At 43.1% G+C, this 17,258-nt stretch overlaps 1 protein-coding gene across 1 annotated transcript in view; it reads left to right on the forward strand.

The window, feature by feature from the left end:
* The window catches only part of LOC144691075 (bMERB domain-containing protein 1-like), a 121,969-nt gene that overhangs the window by 77,890 nt on the left and 26,821 nt on the right, over positions 1-17,258 (forward strand). The window contains exon 3 of the mRNA XM_078559128.1: positions 9,508-9,581. Coding sequence (XP_078415254.1) covers positions 9,508-9,581 — 74 coding nt within the window. The remainder of the gene's footprint in view (positions 1-9,507; positions 9,582-17,258) is intronic.

Below are 17,258 nucleotides of genomic sequence, written 5' to 3' on the forward strand. Positions count from 1 at the left end.
GTTTCACCATCTGCCATGGTGGAATTCAAACTCAGGTCCGCAAAGCGTTCCCCTGAGTCTCTGGATCACTAGTCCAGTGGCGATACCACTACACCACCGCCTCCATGTTCCAAGTGAGCACTTCACCAAGTGTCATTCCCCTTCCTTCGATTGTGCCAAGAAGATAACTATATTCGACTAATAAATTCAAAACAAAATACTAGCAGGTTAAAATGTTTTCTAAATACTGATAGTAAAATTAGTTGTAATGGCAACCATTTGAATAGATTAATTCTGGGCTAGTAGCAGGTACACATCAAACTGACTTCTGCATTTCTAAAGCATGATACCAAATAAACAGTACTATGCAACAGACAATGTTGGGTGGTTAACACAGACAATAAAACAATGTGTGGTACAAAATCAGGTATAAAAGTTAGGTAAGTACTGTTTTTTGTGAGCCCATTGTAGCTTCTGTTTATACCGCGGTGATAGTTTTCAATGCAATTTAAAAAAAAATTTTAATTACATTTTTGAAAGTCCAATTTAATTTTGCTATCTTAACTCAATGTGGGTTTGGAATTGGAATTTGGTTTACTACTTGGTCTTAGAAGGCTTCACATATCTAGAGAAGCATGAAGCGAATGCTTATGTAACTCCTGAAGCAGGTCACTAGCCTGTCGTTCGAGGGGCATCATGCCACATCAAGCGTAGCTAAGAATGAGAGTCTCCTGCTCTTACTACGTTCTGTGGGCATATTGGAAGGATTTGCAAGTTGATGATCAATCTGTATGGCCATGCTAAGAGTTCGCCTTCTGTGGCCTTGAACAGGACTTAAACCTCGAGCTTCTGACTCAGAAGTAGGGACACTATCCACCGCGTCACGAGAACCTCCTTGGTTTACCCTTACCTTGTGATAGAGTTATACAAAAACAGGCCCTTCGGCCCATTGTGTCCATGCCGGCCATCAAGCACCTATCTCCTATCTATTCTAATCCCATTTTCCAGCACTTAGCTTGTAGCCCTGTGTGCTATGGACATCTAGGGTTATAAGTGAAGTGAAGTTGACCTTTAAAAGTACTTCAGATTGCAATTAGAAGAACAGTTTTTGGTGTCTGGAATGTGGATCGATAGAAGGGGATGACATGATCTGCCAAATGGAGGAGAGGGCAACTGGATACTGAATCTCCCACCAAAGGAGTGTGTTATTGAGCAACTGATCTTACAGTTGGGAATAGTAGGCAGGGCTGGTTACACTCACCATCATTCCAAGAGGGAGCAATCATAATGAGCAGCCTGAAAGGATTATTGCAGGAAATTTTAAGTAACTAGCTTAACTGTGACTTGTCAGAATGCAGCACACATATACTTCATATGTAGATTGTGGTACTTAACTTTTAAAAAATTCTTCCATGGGATGTGGGCATCACTGGCAAGGCCAGCATTTATTGCTCATCCCTAATTGCCCTTAAGAAGGTGGTGGTGAGCTGCCTTCTTGAACCGCAGCAGTCCATGTGGTGTAGGTACACTCACAGTGTTCTTAGAGAGGGGTTCCAGGATTTTGACCAGGAGTAGGCCACTTGGCCCTTCGAGCCTGGTCATCTGTGTTATGTGGCTTGGTCTCATATATTTTGTTTTATAATGCCCTGTTGTACGATGCTGATAGTGCTGATATCCCACTGCTGCTGTAGTAATACGGGTTCTTTAGATGTCTCAGTGATGAGATCTTGAGATTTGTATATTTAAACATGAACTCCTTATTGTTAATCTTTAACTATTTACAGATCCCAGGTTATTGTCATGCATGGTGCTGTTACCTCCATGCAGGCTGGTTCCAGTGTTCTTTCTAGACTGTTCTCTCAGTCTATTACATAATACCATGGGCAGTGCTGTTCTCCAGTCCCACATTAACCCTTGTTCTGCTGTCGAGCACCTTTACATTACAATGGCATGCAGGCACATCATACAACATCCCCCTTTCTTCTCCAAAGAAAACTCACCATTCCAATGGAGTATAACTATTTGAAGTACAATCCACTTGCTATCCCTGCTCCCCCCTCTCAAGTCCCTGACTTTATAAATTCAGATGGTCCTGAGGCTCGAGAGGTCTTCCATTTCTCGGTCTGTCACTTTTGGAGGAATGGTAGCGGTACTCTTTGTTTCTGGTACTTGGTTATCTCCATTGGACTCACTTTTTGCGCTCCCTCGAGTTACGTTTCTCTTTATTAACAACCTGCCTGCTTTTTTCCGACACTGTGGTTTATCCCATTCGCCCGAGGGGAGTATGTACTCCGTTCGTTCCTAGAGTGGACTCGGATTCTCATTTTCCGTGATATCCGGCGTGTTCTTGCTGGATGCACACGTTTCGCAAATGGAACCTTCATTTTCACTTGTTTCACAATCTCAGCCAAGCATTTGTTTGCTGTTTTATTTTCAAATTGTTTTGTAAGCTTATGAATCTTCTCACTCAGCTCAATGTTTGGCAGCACATCGGGTTCCTTGCGCCCCAGTGTCAGATTTACATTTTCCCATCTTATTTCTGCCTTTTCTTTCTCTGTCTGCAACAGGACTTTGTCCTTGTTCTTCATTTTGGTTTTGTTGTTGGCCAGGTCTGTCTCCAACGAAGTTGAACTTGCTTTGGTTCTGTAGTTGTGCAATTCATGGCTTCGTTATCTGCTCACAGTTTGGGAAGTCTGATGGCTTTTCCTTTCAATGCCTCCTCTTTCCAACCAACTGCTTCTTCAGCTCTTCAGACTGTTTCTTTAGCTTTCGGCTTCCTCCTGGAATATTGAATATTGCTGAGTCTTCTCTGCTAACTGGTTCTTTAGTTTGTTCAGAGTGATGTTAAATTCGTTTTCCTTCTCTTTGTAATTTTCCAGAGGAATAAACTTTGTCCTAAGGAATTCTTGTAACATGTGAAGATCTGTCAACACATTTTCCTTTCCTTTGCGAAGCTCGCTTGTTTCATCTTGAGCTTTCCTGTAGTTCAGTAGAGTCTCCTCGAGTTTCATCTGCTTTGCTTCCATTCTGCTGTTTAAGACAGCATTTCTTCATGTTGCTGATGGTTATGCATTCCTTTTGCTTTTGATCTTGAAGGACAATCAGATGTTCTTTCAATTGTTTATTTTCTTGTTGACCTCTTGCCAGCTCACTCTGTGCTTCAGTGCATCGTTTTGTTGCTACTGATAGTTCAAACACAGCTTTTATTGAAGTAATATTCAACATACTTTTTGGCTCCTCATGTTTTTCCATGGCTACATATTGATTCTTCAAGGGGTCTTTCAGGGTTGCAACTTCTTTGCTTGCCTTTTCTGTCTGCTGTTTTGCCTGTCTGCACATCTGGTTGAGTTTTCCCAACTCCTGTTTTGATTTACCAACTGTGTAATAGAGGGTCGTTATCTCTGCCTGCTACCTTTGTGTCATCTCTGAAATTTGTTTGTTCAGATCTCGAACAGTTTGGTTCATTGATGACTTCAGTATATCGTGCATTTTTAGAAGTATATACTCAGCTTGAATCTTGTGCTTTAAATCTTCCAGTTCAGCTCTGATGCAAATGTTTCCCTGTAGAACAGATTCATTTACTTTTTGCACATTTTGTTTCTTTTGAGTTACCTCAGATAGCTGTCCTTCATTCATAGCCATTTGCTCACTCTGCACTGCCATCTATCTCCCTCCCTCTGGGGTCTTTTGTTGCTCTCATTCTGGGGATATTTCTTGTCCGACGCTTTATTGGGAGTAGCCCTCTCTCTGGGGTCTCTTGTTGCCCTCTCTCAGGGGCCTTCTGTTGTCCTTGGTGCTTTATTGGGGGTGTGCTGGACCATCTTCTAGGAACTCTGCTCTCCACAACTTGGACTTTACAATATCTGTCAAAGCCTTTTAATACCTCAGTGTTATTGCACAGCGGGTGGTAAATGCTGAGCAACTCAAATCCCGGAGGGAAGCTTGAAACAGCTGCCACAACGGTTTTTGCAATTTGTATTTTTATTTCAAGATGCGTGCCTTCAATTCAGTAGTAATAAGTCCACCGAGTCTTAGAGGTTTTTTACAAAACTAAATTAAACATTTATTAATAAAAGAAATGATTTTAAGCACATACATAGGTCTACAAATTACTACTATGATAACTCCTAGCTCCCCTAATTAATCTGATTCCCAGTTACAACCCATTAAGGCAACAGTGAAACAACATAGATTTCAATAGGCCCAGGCAAAGCACATAATACCCTGGACAGTGATATTTAAAATGAATTTCCTTAGCTTCAGTTCCTGGAGACAGCAGCTTGGTATACAGAGGCTAGAGGCTTTTCGCACTTGTTAGATCTTAGAATGCCTTCTTTCCTTACCCATAACCTCATCTCCTTTATACATGTTTCTCCCTTTTTAATGTAAATCCCACTGTTCCAATATGTCTTTCCAACTTTACCTTTTCCATAATATAAATCTTTCATAGTACTCATATCATCAGAAATCTTTGGGAAAAATAAACACGCTGTTTGGCTTAGCCTCTTATGGTTAGGTGTAACACCTTACCATCGCTTCGAAATTCACTACTCTGGTTTATCTAAAAATGCAAATATTCTTCACACCTCACATTCTAAAACTTCAGCCATGTTTACATATTTAGCATTTCAAATCTAACTACCCTTCTGATACATCAAAGCACCCAGACCAGCTGTATGTAATTCAATTAAAACCCACACACCCACACCTAACACACAGAGAAACTAATCCAAACCCCACTATTGCCTTACCTTTACAATAAATTACAGTAGTATTATGAAAATGAGTATATTTTCATGACACACACCAAATGATGTCGGGTATGGATCTATACATTGGCTGTGGAGTATTTCACCAGCAAATAACCAAAGTGGAATAAAAACTTATCAGCTTGTACTTCTCCTGTACACTAAAAATGATCTACTCCAAGACTCCGACTCTTGGGTCTGGTTTAGCCCTTTCCAGAGCAAAAATGCACCTGACTCTTCTAATTTTCTGTCCGTGGATTTTTTTTTCCTTGTAGTTACAGCTTTAAATTCTGTTACCCCTTTAAAACTGTCAGTGAGGTAACCGTTTTTCTCACTCGGGCTGCCTGCAGCGGCCGGCTTTCTGTGCTATGAGCTTCCCGCGCTTTTTCAGGGTTTGGTGGGTTCTCTGGCGACCGTGGCTGCATTCAAGGTAGGAATATTGCTTTTCTCTGCGATGCTTTCCTTTTTTTTTTGCCAGTCTTCTCCTTTGGAGTTTTGGCGGACCTGTGGTCCAGACGGGGCCCATTTTTCTTTTAGCCTTTAGCGACAGCGCCTTTCACCTCTGCACTGCCTGCCCTTTGTTTTTTTTTTCTTTCAGGTAACTTCATTTTTTTTCAACAGCTTCTTCTTTACTCTGTAGTTTTTCTTCTTAAACTTTTGACTCTGCTAGCTGATATCTATGTAACTTCTGTTGTTTTTAACTTCAATGCAGCATAGCCACCACTGCTGTGATCTGCTGAGCCCCAGGACTACCACCTATTCTATAATGTAAGAACAGCATTTTTGTACCTTTGTTCACTGTCTTGTAAATTGTCCAAGTTCTTTGGCTCTGCATTACTCAGGGTCGTGCAATTTTTTTGTATTTTTGCTCACCCGTCCTTGTGATCTGACCAGGTTTTTTTCTTTTTACTCTGCATCACTCGGGGACCACAATAAACTTTCACTCATTCTGGCAGATTCCTCAACTTCTAAGGCTGTAGCGATACTTCTTCAACTGTTTCTTCAATTTTCCTTCTTAGGTGCAAGTCTCTCTAGTTTGGCTTTAGCTGTTTGTGCTTTATACCTTGGGATACTGTTCTGGGTTCATCATTTAAAATGACCTTTCAGATCACCACTGATGTGATATTATTTAGAAGCTCCCACCGCTGCCAATCATATTGTAATATGGGCTCTTTAGATGTCTCAATGATGAGATCTTGAGCTTTGTATATTTAAACATGAATGCTCAATTGTTAATCTTTAACTATTTACAGATCCCAGGTTATTGTCATGCATGTTGCTGTTACCTCCATGCAGGCTGGTTCCAGAGTATTCTCTCTAAACTGTTCTCTCACTCTATTACCATGTGACTCTATACATCATACTGTGGGTGGTGCTATTCTCCAGTCCCACATTAACCCTTGTTCTGCTGAGCATCTTTACATTACAGTGGCATGCAGGCACATCACACGACATGCTCCTGTGAAGCGCCTTGGGACATATTATTATGTTAAAGACACTACATAAATGCAAGTTGTTGTTGTTGAAGGCACTGATTTTTGATTCCACAAGTGATGGTCACTGTCCCGTACTTCATGCAAGTACCTGTAGCCACTATTTACAGGTGAATCGACCCAGGGAGCATCAGCTTGCTACATCCAAAGGAGCATCCAAAGGGGAGGTGGTGGTGGAGTGGTATGGTCACTAGACTAGCAATCCAGAGGCCCAGGGTAATGCTCTGGGGACATGGGTTTGAATCCGGCCACAGCAGATGGTGGAATTTGAATTCAATAAAAAAATCAGGAATTAAAAGTCTGGTGATGACCATGGAATGTTCAGTGCTGATTGTCATAAAAACCCATCTGGTTCACTAATGCCCTTTAAGGAAGGAAATCTGCCATACTTACCTGGTCTGGCCTACATGTGACTCCAGGCCCACAACAATGTGATTAACTCTTAAAATGCTCTCTAAACAAGGGCAATTAGTGATAGGTAATAAATGCTGGCTTAGCCAGCGATGCCCACATCCCTTGAACAAATATAAAAAAAATCATAGCCAAACTTCACTCTATCCTTCCCCAATATCCAGATATGTACTTGCAACAGGAGCTGGTACAATAAGTTGCCATAGAAGCCAATTTACACATCTACAAGCTTTAGAATACAGCACCTGCAGCCAAGGTTCATTTTAATGAAGGAATTTTGCTTCTCTGCTAACATTTTAACACCAACATGACTTACCAAATACCATCAAAATCAAATGTGAAATGCTCCTCGTGGAAAGTAATAGTCACTTTCTGTTTAGGAATTTTGGTAATACCCTCTCTTTGAATTTCTACTGCAGTCATTTAAGGAATTAATAAGTCCATTACCACATTACCATTACCATTGCATTGCATTGTGTAGCACACTAACATGTGCTACATCAGTCCATGTCCAAATGCAGCAAGACCTAGACAATATCCAGGTTTAGGCTGACAAGTGGCAAGTAACATTCATGTCGCACATGTGCCAGGCAATGATCATGTCCAACAAGAGAGAATCCAACATCGCCCCTTGAAATTCAATAGCATTGCTGATTCCCCCGCTATCAACATTTGACTTGCATTGAAGTCTTCACTCAGGCGAACTGCGTACAGTGTTACGATCAGCACTGGTGTCAAGTATAGTCATAAACCTCAGGCCTCTTACTCTGGGCACCCACTGGTCGCACAAGCACTGAGTCTGGATCTGAAAGCATCCATCTTGACATCCCTTACCTGTCAGTGTAGGAATAAAATTCCACGTTGCAGTGACTGATGATCATGAGTGCATAACTGACAGTGAGTCATGCTCATATAATTGACAGCAATGTCAAGTTAATATTCTCTTTGGAAGTTCAGACCCTGCTTCAGAGGTGAGCAATTTATTCTCTTATAAGTCCTCATGCTATTCAGCTATGTTGTACATCCTTCCTCCAAGCAGGCCAATTGTAGTACCTCAATTCAGGTCAGCCAGTGCTTGATTGAATCTGGGACCTTCCAGCCTCTATGACTTTGTGCTACACTGCGGGGTCCCATCACCAATGAAGCTATCTGGGGAGCTAATGATGTATTTCTGTAACCTTCATAAGAATAAAATTGAGTTGAATGCATCATAACTGATTGAAATGATGCGTGAATAACACATTAAAGAACTGGGGCGATTGTGTCATCACCGCTAAAGGAGTGGAGCTGAAGGCTGCAGTCACTCAGAGCCGTGGGTACCTCACCTCCTGAGCAACGTGCTTAGCAATAGCTTTGGAAATACCTAACCTAATTAATAGGACAGGTCTGCTGTTCTCCTGCCTGGTGACTGAGACAGAGTCTCAGGTGCTCAGTGGTAGTGATGCTTGTTGTGAATTTGTAACAAACCAGTTAGGCTGGACGTTTAAGGGATTTCTGCAACTCTCCTGGTGATAGAAGGGGAACAGCTCAGAGGACATTCCCTTCGAGGCAGGACAAAAGCTTGCTCTCTAACCAATTACGGTATTGAAAAGACGTGAGCACACTCTTCGATCATCAAGCTGGAGCGATATTGTTAGCCATTTCAGCTGAGGACAAACCCTAGAGGGCAAAATCATTTCTCATGTGAGACAAAATGATTGTATTAAAATACGTAAACATTTCCATTGCTTTAGGAGCTGACGAGCATGGAGCTAATAAAGACATCTGAACTGAGGGGGTGGAGGTTTAAATCGTCAGTCACGCATGACGGGATTATGACTGAGGTTGCATTTAACCAGTTAATTAGACGGTTAAAGAGAAGTCTGTGTACGCGCATCAGAAACACATTTAGAAATCTAAAATGAATTTTAAATGATTTTAATATTAACTGACATTTCATGCAGACTTTGTATTCTAGGTTAAGAAAGATGCTGCATTTGTAGAGCGCCATTTGCAACAGCAGGAAATCCTCCAAGTGCATTACAGTCAATAAAGTACTTTTGAAATGGTGTCACTATTACAATGTAGGAAATGCAGCAGCCAATTTGTACACTGCAAAGTGCCAAAAACATTAATATGATTAATAATAAGATAATCTCTTTTATTGGTGTTGCTTAAGCAATAAATGTTGCCCAGGACATCGGGAGATCTTATTAGCTCTTCATCAGAAGAGTGCCATGTGATCTTTTGCATCCCTCTAAGAGGGCAAAGGGGGCCTCGGTTTAGAGTCTCACCTGAAGGATAGCGCCTTAGACAGTGCAGCATTCCCTCAGTACTGCACTGAGGTGTCGGCCTTTGTTTGTGCTCGAGTCTGAGGAATGAGACTTGAACCTTTCTGAGGCGGGTATGCTAACAGTGAGCTACAGCTGGCAATAGGTGTTACCGCCCTTTCATTTAGCTCTTCTTAGATTCCTGTATATAAATGATATGTCAGTCTTTGTTAAACTGTTCATTTATGCTCCCTGCATGGCAATAAAAAAGCCTAAAAAAATTGAAACAAGGAAAAGTACATTAAAGTATTTTTCCTGGGGGAAAAAAAAACATACTGTTGAAGCTTTTTTGTCTTACAGTCATCAGGACAGATGCAAGAATGCCAAATTTCAAAGGGAGCAACAATTTATACTACACGAGAAATTGTTGCTTCCTTTGAAATTTGGCATTCTTGTGTCTGTCCTGATGAGTGCAAGACAAAAAGCTTCGACAGTCTGTCCCTTTTCTCAGCAATGCTCAAGTTCTGCACTACCGAGCAACTACTAAAATATTTTTCTCGACACACTGAATTTCGCTTTGATTTACCTGTAAATGACTAATACCACTTCTGTAATGTTGAATTGCAGGATGGATGACATTCAACTCTGTAAAGATATAATGGATCTAAAACAGGAGCTCCAGAAATTAGTATCAATTCCAGGTAATGCCATACTTTGAATGTCCAATAGTATTTCCTTCAGTACTTTGGTTTGCATTATAGCTGGTTTTCGTTTTCCTTTAAGTGCTGTACAATTATAAAGAATTTAAAACTTGGAATAGTGAGTCAAGAGTAGCTGTAACAAATTTCCCTCCAGCTCCTGGATTCCCATGTGTATTCTGAGTTGTTGACAGGCCAGCCACTTGTGCTCAAACTGCAGTATACTATTACCAAATGCAGTAGCAATGTACATCAAGCTAACACTTCTAACACCATTGGAGGAAAACTTAGTTGAGGAAATTATTATCTGTCCCCCGGGAATATGACACCCATGTCCAGTGAGGCACTGCGCAAACTGTTGCTGCAGTGACATAAAACGATAGAACCATAGAAAAATTACAGCACAGAATGAGGCCATTCAGCCCATTGTGTCTGTGCCGGCCAAAAAATAAAAAACTATCTGCCCATTCTAATCCCACCTTCCAGCACCAGGTCCATAGCCTTGCAGGTTACAGCATTTCAGGTGCAGATCCAGGTGCCTTTTAAATGAGTTGAGGGTTTTTGCCTCCATCACCAAACCAGGCAGTGAATTCCAAACACCCACCACCCTCTGGGTGAAGAAGTTTTTCCTCATGTCCCCTCTAATCCTTTTACCAATCACCTTAAATCTATGCCCCCTGATAATTGACCCCTCCGCTAGGGTAAACAGGGCATCCCTGTCTACTCTATCTAGGCCCCTCCTAATCTTGCACCCCTCAAACAGGTCACCTCTCAGCCTCCTCAGTTCAATCCCCAGCCTATCCAATCTTTCCTCACAGCTGACATGTGAGGTGTGTAAAAAAATATTTGACGTCCCTGTGGACTCTACGTTCAGTGGTTTAAAGCTGACTCCATATTGGTAAGATATGATTTTATTTTGGCATAAATGGAAATTAATACGTTACAGTATTTAAGCAGCAGGTTTCAAAATACAATTGAGAAGAATATTGTCCTTTGTGGGCTTTGGTAGGAGTGAGGTCCATTCCCTGTACCTTCTACTCACATAAATGGCTGCAAAGAACATGTGCCTGTTTCAGCTAAACAAAATAAGTGACAGCCATTCGCTATCTCATTCCTTAGGGCAATGCCTTGACCAATTAGGGCCAAGCTGCCTGGTTTAAATTTCAAACAATGCTTGACAGATAACTGTCAGTCACCATCACTGGTGTATTCTCCATGGCAATGCCTCCACCAATCAGAATCCACTTGCCAACCAATCAGCACTCTCTTCACATGCAGTATAAATTGTTGTTTTTCCCTTATATTGGTATTCTTGCGGTGTCCTGATGAGTGCAAGACAAAAAGCTTCAACATGTCTCTTTTTTTCAGCAATACTCAAGCGCTGTACTAACAAATGACAATAAGTTTCACATTGCTGCAGAGACGATTAGGTAAAACTGAGATCGCTCTGAGCCTCACCTGTTCTTTTTCCCCTACTTGAATAAAAAAATAAAGTGAAATTTTGCCAAACATTGAGTTGTTTGCGATGCACCCACACCTGCAGTCAGCAGGAAACAGGGCAGTGTGTTTCTGCATAAAGTGGCACCAAGAGAAAGGCATAGGGTCATTTTACTCTGAGCTGGCCTGATCCCTAAAATACCCTCAAAAGCCCATTATCTTAGAGGTGATGGCACCAGCATATGCCCAGAGGAAATAACTCCTGATGTTTTAAAGCAAGTGGAAGAGGTTCGATTGTTTTTCTTTCAAAGACGAAGACTTATAAATGCTTATATTTACCTTTAATTAAATGCCTAATTTAACTTGTCAACAGCTGCATATCTCTCGGTAGAAGAACAGGGTGCGCTGTTATGGTGCGGCTATGGCAGCTACACCAATACTTTCCTCTCTCTATCACTGCGGCTTACATGTTGAACTTTGGATTGTATTAGTCGGAGGGATTTATGCACACCCAGCATTATAGAAATGGGCCAATGCAAATCTTCACCCCCTCAAAAGTTTGAAGGAAAAATTCAACTCTGTCCGAAGCAAAGTCCATTAGGTTCTGATGTACAAGTTGCACCAGTTGATGGGATGTTCCCAGTAGTATTGCTGTTTTATTTTCTTTTTTTTAAAAAAAAAGACCAGCATTTCTATTAATTTCATGAAATTGCTGACTTGCCTTTTTGTGGGCTTTTGGAATAAACTGTGTTTATTGCCTGGCCATATGGTTTGCATTGTAGCGGGGGAGGTGAGCAGGACCTCGGTGTCCCGGCTTCTGACTTCGGTGCAGGGCTGGATGCCGGGCCCTTCCCACTTCGGCACAGTCCCTGCGGGGCACCGGGTCCCTGCCAGCAGAGGGAGGATGGCAAGTAGGGGAGTCGGTCCGCCCTGGGAAAAGAGGTGAGGTCCTCGGCAGGCAGAGCCTGAGTCCAGATAGTGGGCTGAAGAAAGGGGAGGGGAGTGGAGTCTACGGCTGCGAGGGAGGGAGAGAGAGAGCTAGAGCAGCAGCAAAGAGTTGGAGCTGAAGTCTGGGGGTGGCGAGTTGCGGCATGGAGGAACCAAGGCCATGGCTGTTGATGTTAATTATATTGTTAAGATACACGGGTGAAGAACATTATTTAATGAAGTACTATGAACACATATAAATCGTGGACAGCAGGACACTGGGCGTGTGTGAGGAGATCTATAAGACTGAACAAAGTCTTGATAAAGAAAAGCTCTGTGTCTTGGTTTTGACTTCAGCAACCGGCTTGGGTCCTGTTAACAATGAACGGGGCAGCCCAAAGCTTCTGACAGTGATTAGAGAACCAGGAAGTGGAAGTAAAGCAGGCTTACAGCTAGACCATAAGACCATAAGACATAGGAGCAGAAATTAGGCCAATCGGCCCATCGAGTCTGCTCCGCCATTCAATCATGGATGATAAGTTTCTCAACTCCATTCTCCCGCCTTCTCCCCGTAACCTTTGATCCCCTCACCAATCAAGAACCTATCTATCTCGGTCTTAAATACACTCAATGACCTGGCCTCCACAGCCTTCTGTGGCAATGAATTCCATAGATTCACCACTCTCTGGCTAAAGAAGTTTCTCCTCATCTCTGTTCTAAAAGGTCTTCCCTTTACTCTGAGGCTGTGCCCTCGGGTCCTAGTCTCTCCTACTAATGGAAACATCTTCCCCACGTCCACTCTATCCAGGCCTTTCAGTATTCTGTAAGTTTCAATCAGATCCCCCCCTCATCCTTCTAAAATCCATCAAGTATAGACCCAGAGTCCTCAAACGTTCCAGCTGTTGGAGAACCAGGTGGATTGCCTGGACAGCACCCCTGAGTTCAAGAGGCCACGAGGACCGGACGATCCCCTTCATGTCTGGAAGACAAGGTCATCTGGGTCACGTGGTCATGGGAAATGAGCAGTAGGAGCTTCACCAATTGAACTCTGCTCCCTGGCGGATTGGAGATCAGGAGTTAAAGTCTTGACGATATCCTGGTGGATCTGGAGCATGGGCCGTGAGTGTCCATTGTAAATAGTTTGTTTCTCTGAGCTAAGCTCTTCCCTTAATGTTTATACACATTTGATGCTAGTGGAATATAGAATCCCTGTTTTATAATCTTCTTGCAGTTCATGTGCTTGAATCTCACATGACAGAAACTGCGTTTGTGTTTCGAGCTATATAGAAATGTGAGGTCTGATTTTAATTTGGAGCAGTAATCTGGTCAGTAAACTAGGGCCCAAACAGCCAGCAACCTGCCGACACCTGCCCTGCATTGGTATCATTGGGATGAGACTTTTCTATTTAAATTAGACTGACCTCACTGAAGACAGGCAGCCTTCCCATTCCTGAATTCCGGCAAATTAAGATGGGGTGGGCATGGGAACATGACGCAGATGTTCACCCCCGTCCCCTCACAATCATAATTCCATGCCTACATTGTTTCTGTCAGGTACGAGGGAGATTAAAATCAGGCCTGTAATTTCGGTGTATGCTGCTGCCTGCTTAGAGCAGTGCTGTTTACCCACTCAGATAGTGTCCATTTTCTGTACCCTTCCCTTAGACTCCACTCAACTCAGCAGCTGCCTCTGCAGGCGAAACAGAGCCCAAGGATCCTACCGATATTTTATTGTTTCACATGGATGTGAGCATTTTCGCAATTGCTGGAATACTTTCTAACTTAATGAAATCGACAGGTGTTTTGATTAACCGCAGTATTGGAGGACATCCCAGACAGATAATTGAAAGTCGTCAGATTACTGTAAGTTCCAACCACTGGTGCAGACGAGCGAGCGTGCACTGGAGCTGGTCCCCAGGTAAATGGGGAGGGTTAGTGGCAGGAAGCAGCCACTATAAAACCGCCCGCCTGATCCAAAAAAAACGGTTGATTTGAGGATTATCAGCCAGCATTTTGGTGACCCCATGTAACTTGGGAAAAGCCAAAAGGGAAAGGAAGGAAAAGAAGTCCAAGTACTGGAAGCTGCTGATATCTCTGCCTCTTCCCAACATCGAGTTCCATTACTCCTGCCAACGAGACTAGATGGTGCTGCAGCCAACAGTCAGCTCATCTCCTGGCTCACACCCTCCCCCAGACACACGCCCTCGCTCGCTCCAGCTGTCACATCACCTGCTGCAACTAGAACTGTTTCCACAGCATTCCCCACCCCCAATGCTGATGTTAAAGACATTGCCAACTTTAACATCAATCCTCACCCAACACGGGGAGCATATTTAAACAGATTGCATTGGTTTGCAAGTCAGAGCCGCTGCCAAGATCGGCGCGGTTGAGGCCACTGATGTGACTGGTCAAGCTGAACATGTCTTCCTTGTGGCATTCACTTCAGGCTGACTGGCTAAAGTGGGTCTTCAGCAGAGTGACAGCTGGAGTGGGAGGGAATTGTATGGCGGGTGGATGGAGCAGGGGGAAAAGCTGGGAGCTGACTTAATAAGCTCTTGAGAACCAGTTGATCTCGCTGTCAGCAATCCTGAGATGGAAGCCACAACTCCAACTGGCCTCCCATTCTCCATGAAGATTCCCGTGGATAATAAACATTGCGAATGATGGGGTGAGGATAACTGAAGTCCCATTGTAAGCCAGCAAGTGATTTCAGACATATCTTTGCCAACTGAACACACAGGCTGGCACAAGCTTTTGTACAGCAACTTAACTTCCTTAAGACTCAGCTTCTGTGTCTAGAGATACATGAGGCAGACAAAGCTCTCCATTCTCTCCTATCCATGGTCAATGTTCTCACGTCACTCCAGCATTTGTTGACCAGCTGGAGATCTCTACTGACAGTCTGGCACCAGTTCAGCTTGGGTTGCTGTCTTCTTCAGTGCCCTGTAGGAGCCAACTGCTTGACCTGGTGGGCAGGGCCACGATGGTAAAAGTCGGGTGACATGGTCAAGCCAGCTGAGCCATCTTTTGTAGGTGATGGATGAATGTGGAGGATGTTCTGAGCGTTTTCTTACTTTAGTGTTGGGTATAACATCCCTCCAGTGTATGCCTAGAATCCTTCCAAGGCATCTGGTATCAAAGATACCCAGTTTCCTTTCTTGGCAGGTTCCAAGTTTCACAACCATACAGGAGAGTGGAGAACACATTTTCACTGTAGAAATGATTACAAAATAATTCTCACCCAGGGAGATACACATGAACAATAGATTAGTGGGGGGGTGGGGGTAACATTAATCTAACTTCCCAGGCAGGATTGAGCACAGTACTGTACAACGCTATTTTTACACACTGCCCAATGTTACTGGCCGTCAATTTCAGTGGAGAGCACAATGGCGAAAGTTTAAAGCCAACATTGCAGCCAATCCTGTCAGTTTCCCAACAGCTGCATTAGGGTTCAAACCATCTCCCAGGAGCAAGCAGGCACTGAGGCACATGTGAGGAGGCAAATCTATAAATAAGATGTATATATGTGAACATTAGAACTAGAGGCAGCAACATCGTGGGAGTTAGCATTGACCAGAAATTGAACCAGCCATATAAATACTGTGACCACAAGAGCATGTCAGAGGCGAGGAATCCTGTGGTGAGTAACTCACTCCTGACCCCCAAAGCCTGTCCACCATCACAAGTCAGGAGTGTGATGGAATATTCCCCACTTGCCTGGATGAGTGCAGCTCCCACAACACTCAAGAAGCTTGACACTGTCCAGGACAAAGCAGCCCACTTGATTGGTACCCCATTCACAAACATTCACTCCCTCCACCACCAACGCACAGTAGCAGCAGTGTGTACCATCTACAAGATGCACTGCAGAAACTCACCAAGGCTCCTTAGACAACACCTTCCAAATCTACGACCACTACCATCTAGAAGGACAAGGGCAGCTGATACATGGGAACACCACCACTTGGAAGTTCCCCTCCAAGCCAATCACCATCCTGACTTGGAACTATAACCGCCATTCCTTCATTGTCGCTGGGTCAAAATCCTGGAACTCCATTCTTAACAGTGCTGTGGGTGTACCTACACCACATGGACTGCAGCGGTTCGAGAAGACAGCTCACCACCGCCTTCTCAAGGGCAATGAGGGATGGGCAATAAATGCTGGCACAGCCAGTGATGCCCACATCCCGTGAATGAATAAAGAAAAGGCTGTTGAAGCTGCCAACAACCACAATGTAGTGGGATTTACAGAAATGGCTACATCCAGAGCATGGAAATGAATCTGATGGATATAGAGCGTTTTAGAAAAGACAGAACACAAATTGAGAAATGGATCCTGTGCAAAATCAAAAACTATAACAAATGTCTTTGGTCAGATATTCATTAAAACTATAAAATCCAGCCTTAACTAGGACTAATCTGTGGAGCACCAGGTCAGCATTAATGATGGGGTGATTTACTTTATTAAGAGATTGAAAGAGAATGGTAAAGCTATTTTGCTGGAAGTCTTCAATCAATTGTATATAATGGGGAAACCCATGTTGATTAGTCATCTAGTATGTGATTACATCTTCACTCACGGTGTCCAGGAAGTGATGAAAGGCAATGCTCATCTTGATTTGGTCTTTGACTTCTCGGACAGATTGAGAGCCCAAGTGGAGTGTGGTAATCCCAATGACATGGTTGGCCTCAACTTCCAAAAGACTTTTGGCAAAGTTCCAGACGAGAGGCTATTCATTGAGCTCAAAGCTGTGGGTATTCAGGGTCATGGGAATGGGTACCAAACTGAAGGAGGGTAGAAAATAATGCATACTTGTGAGAAGAGTTATGTCAAACTGTGGGGGGAGGATTAAGTGGGCTCATTCAGGAGTGCTGGGAGCAATCATGCCAAGTAGTCAATTTGACATTGATATCAAACTAGAGGGGTAGTGGAGTTGGAAGAGCCAGCTCAGAAATTACAGAAGGATTTAGACACATGTGCAAGTGGGCAGTACAATAGGAGGTGAAATTTAGTGTAAATTAAGTATGATGTGCTCCACAATATGACGAAAAAGTAGATGTCACACTTGCTCCATGAATGGTGATGGTGTCGAACTGGCTGAAATTGAAAGAGACTCGGGAGTCTTAGTAAACTCGATGCTAAAAGTCCAACCAACATACAGCAACAATCAACAAAGCTGATTGGGGTTGAACTACATAGTCAACACTGTAAAATATGAGTCAGAGGAGGTACTGACCAAACTTCATAATGCTGTAGTCAGACTGCACCATGGATACCGCATCCAGTTCTGGTCACCAAGAAACAAGAGCAAT

The sequence above is a fragment of the Cetorhinus maximus genome, chromosome 15, assembly GCF_964194155.1.
Source record: "Cetorhinus maximus chromosome 15, sCetMax3.hap1.1, whole genome shotgun sequence".
NCBI lineage: Eukaryota > Metazoa > Chordata > Chondrichthyes > Lamniformes > Cetorhinidae > Cetorhinus > Cetorhinus maximus.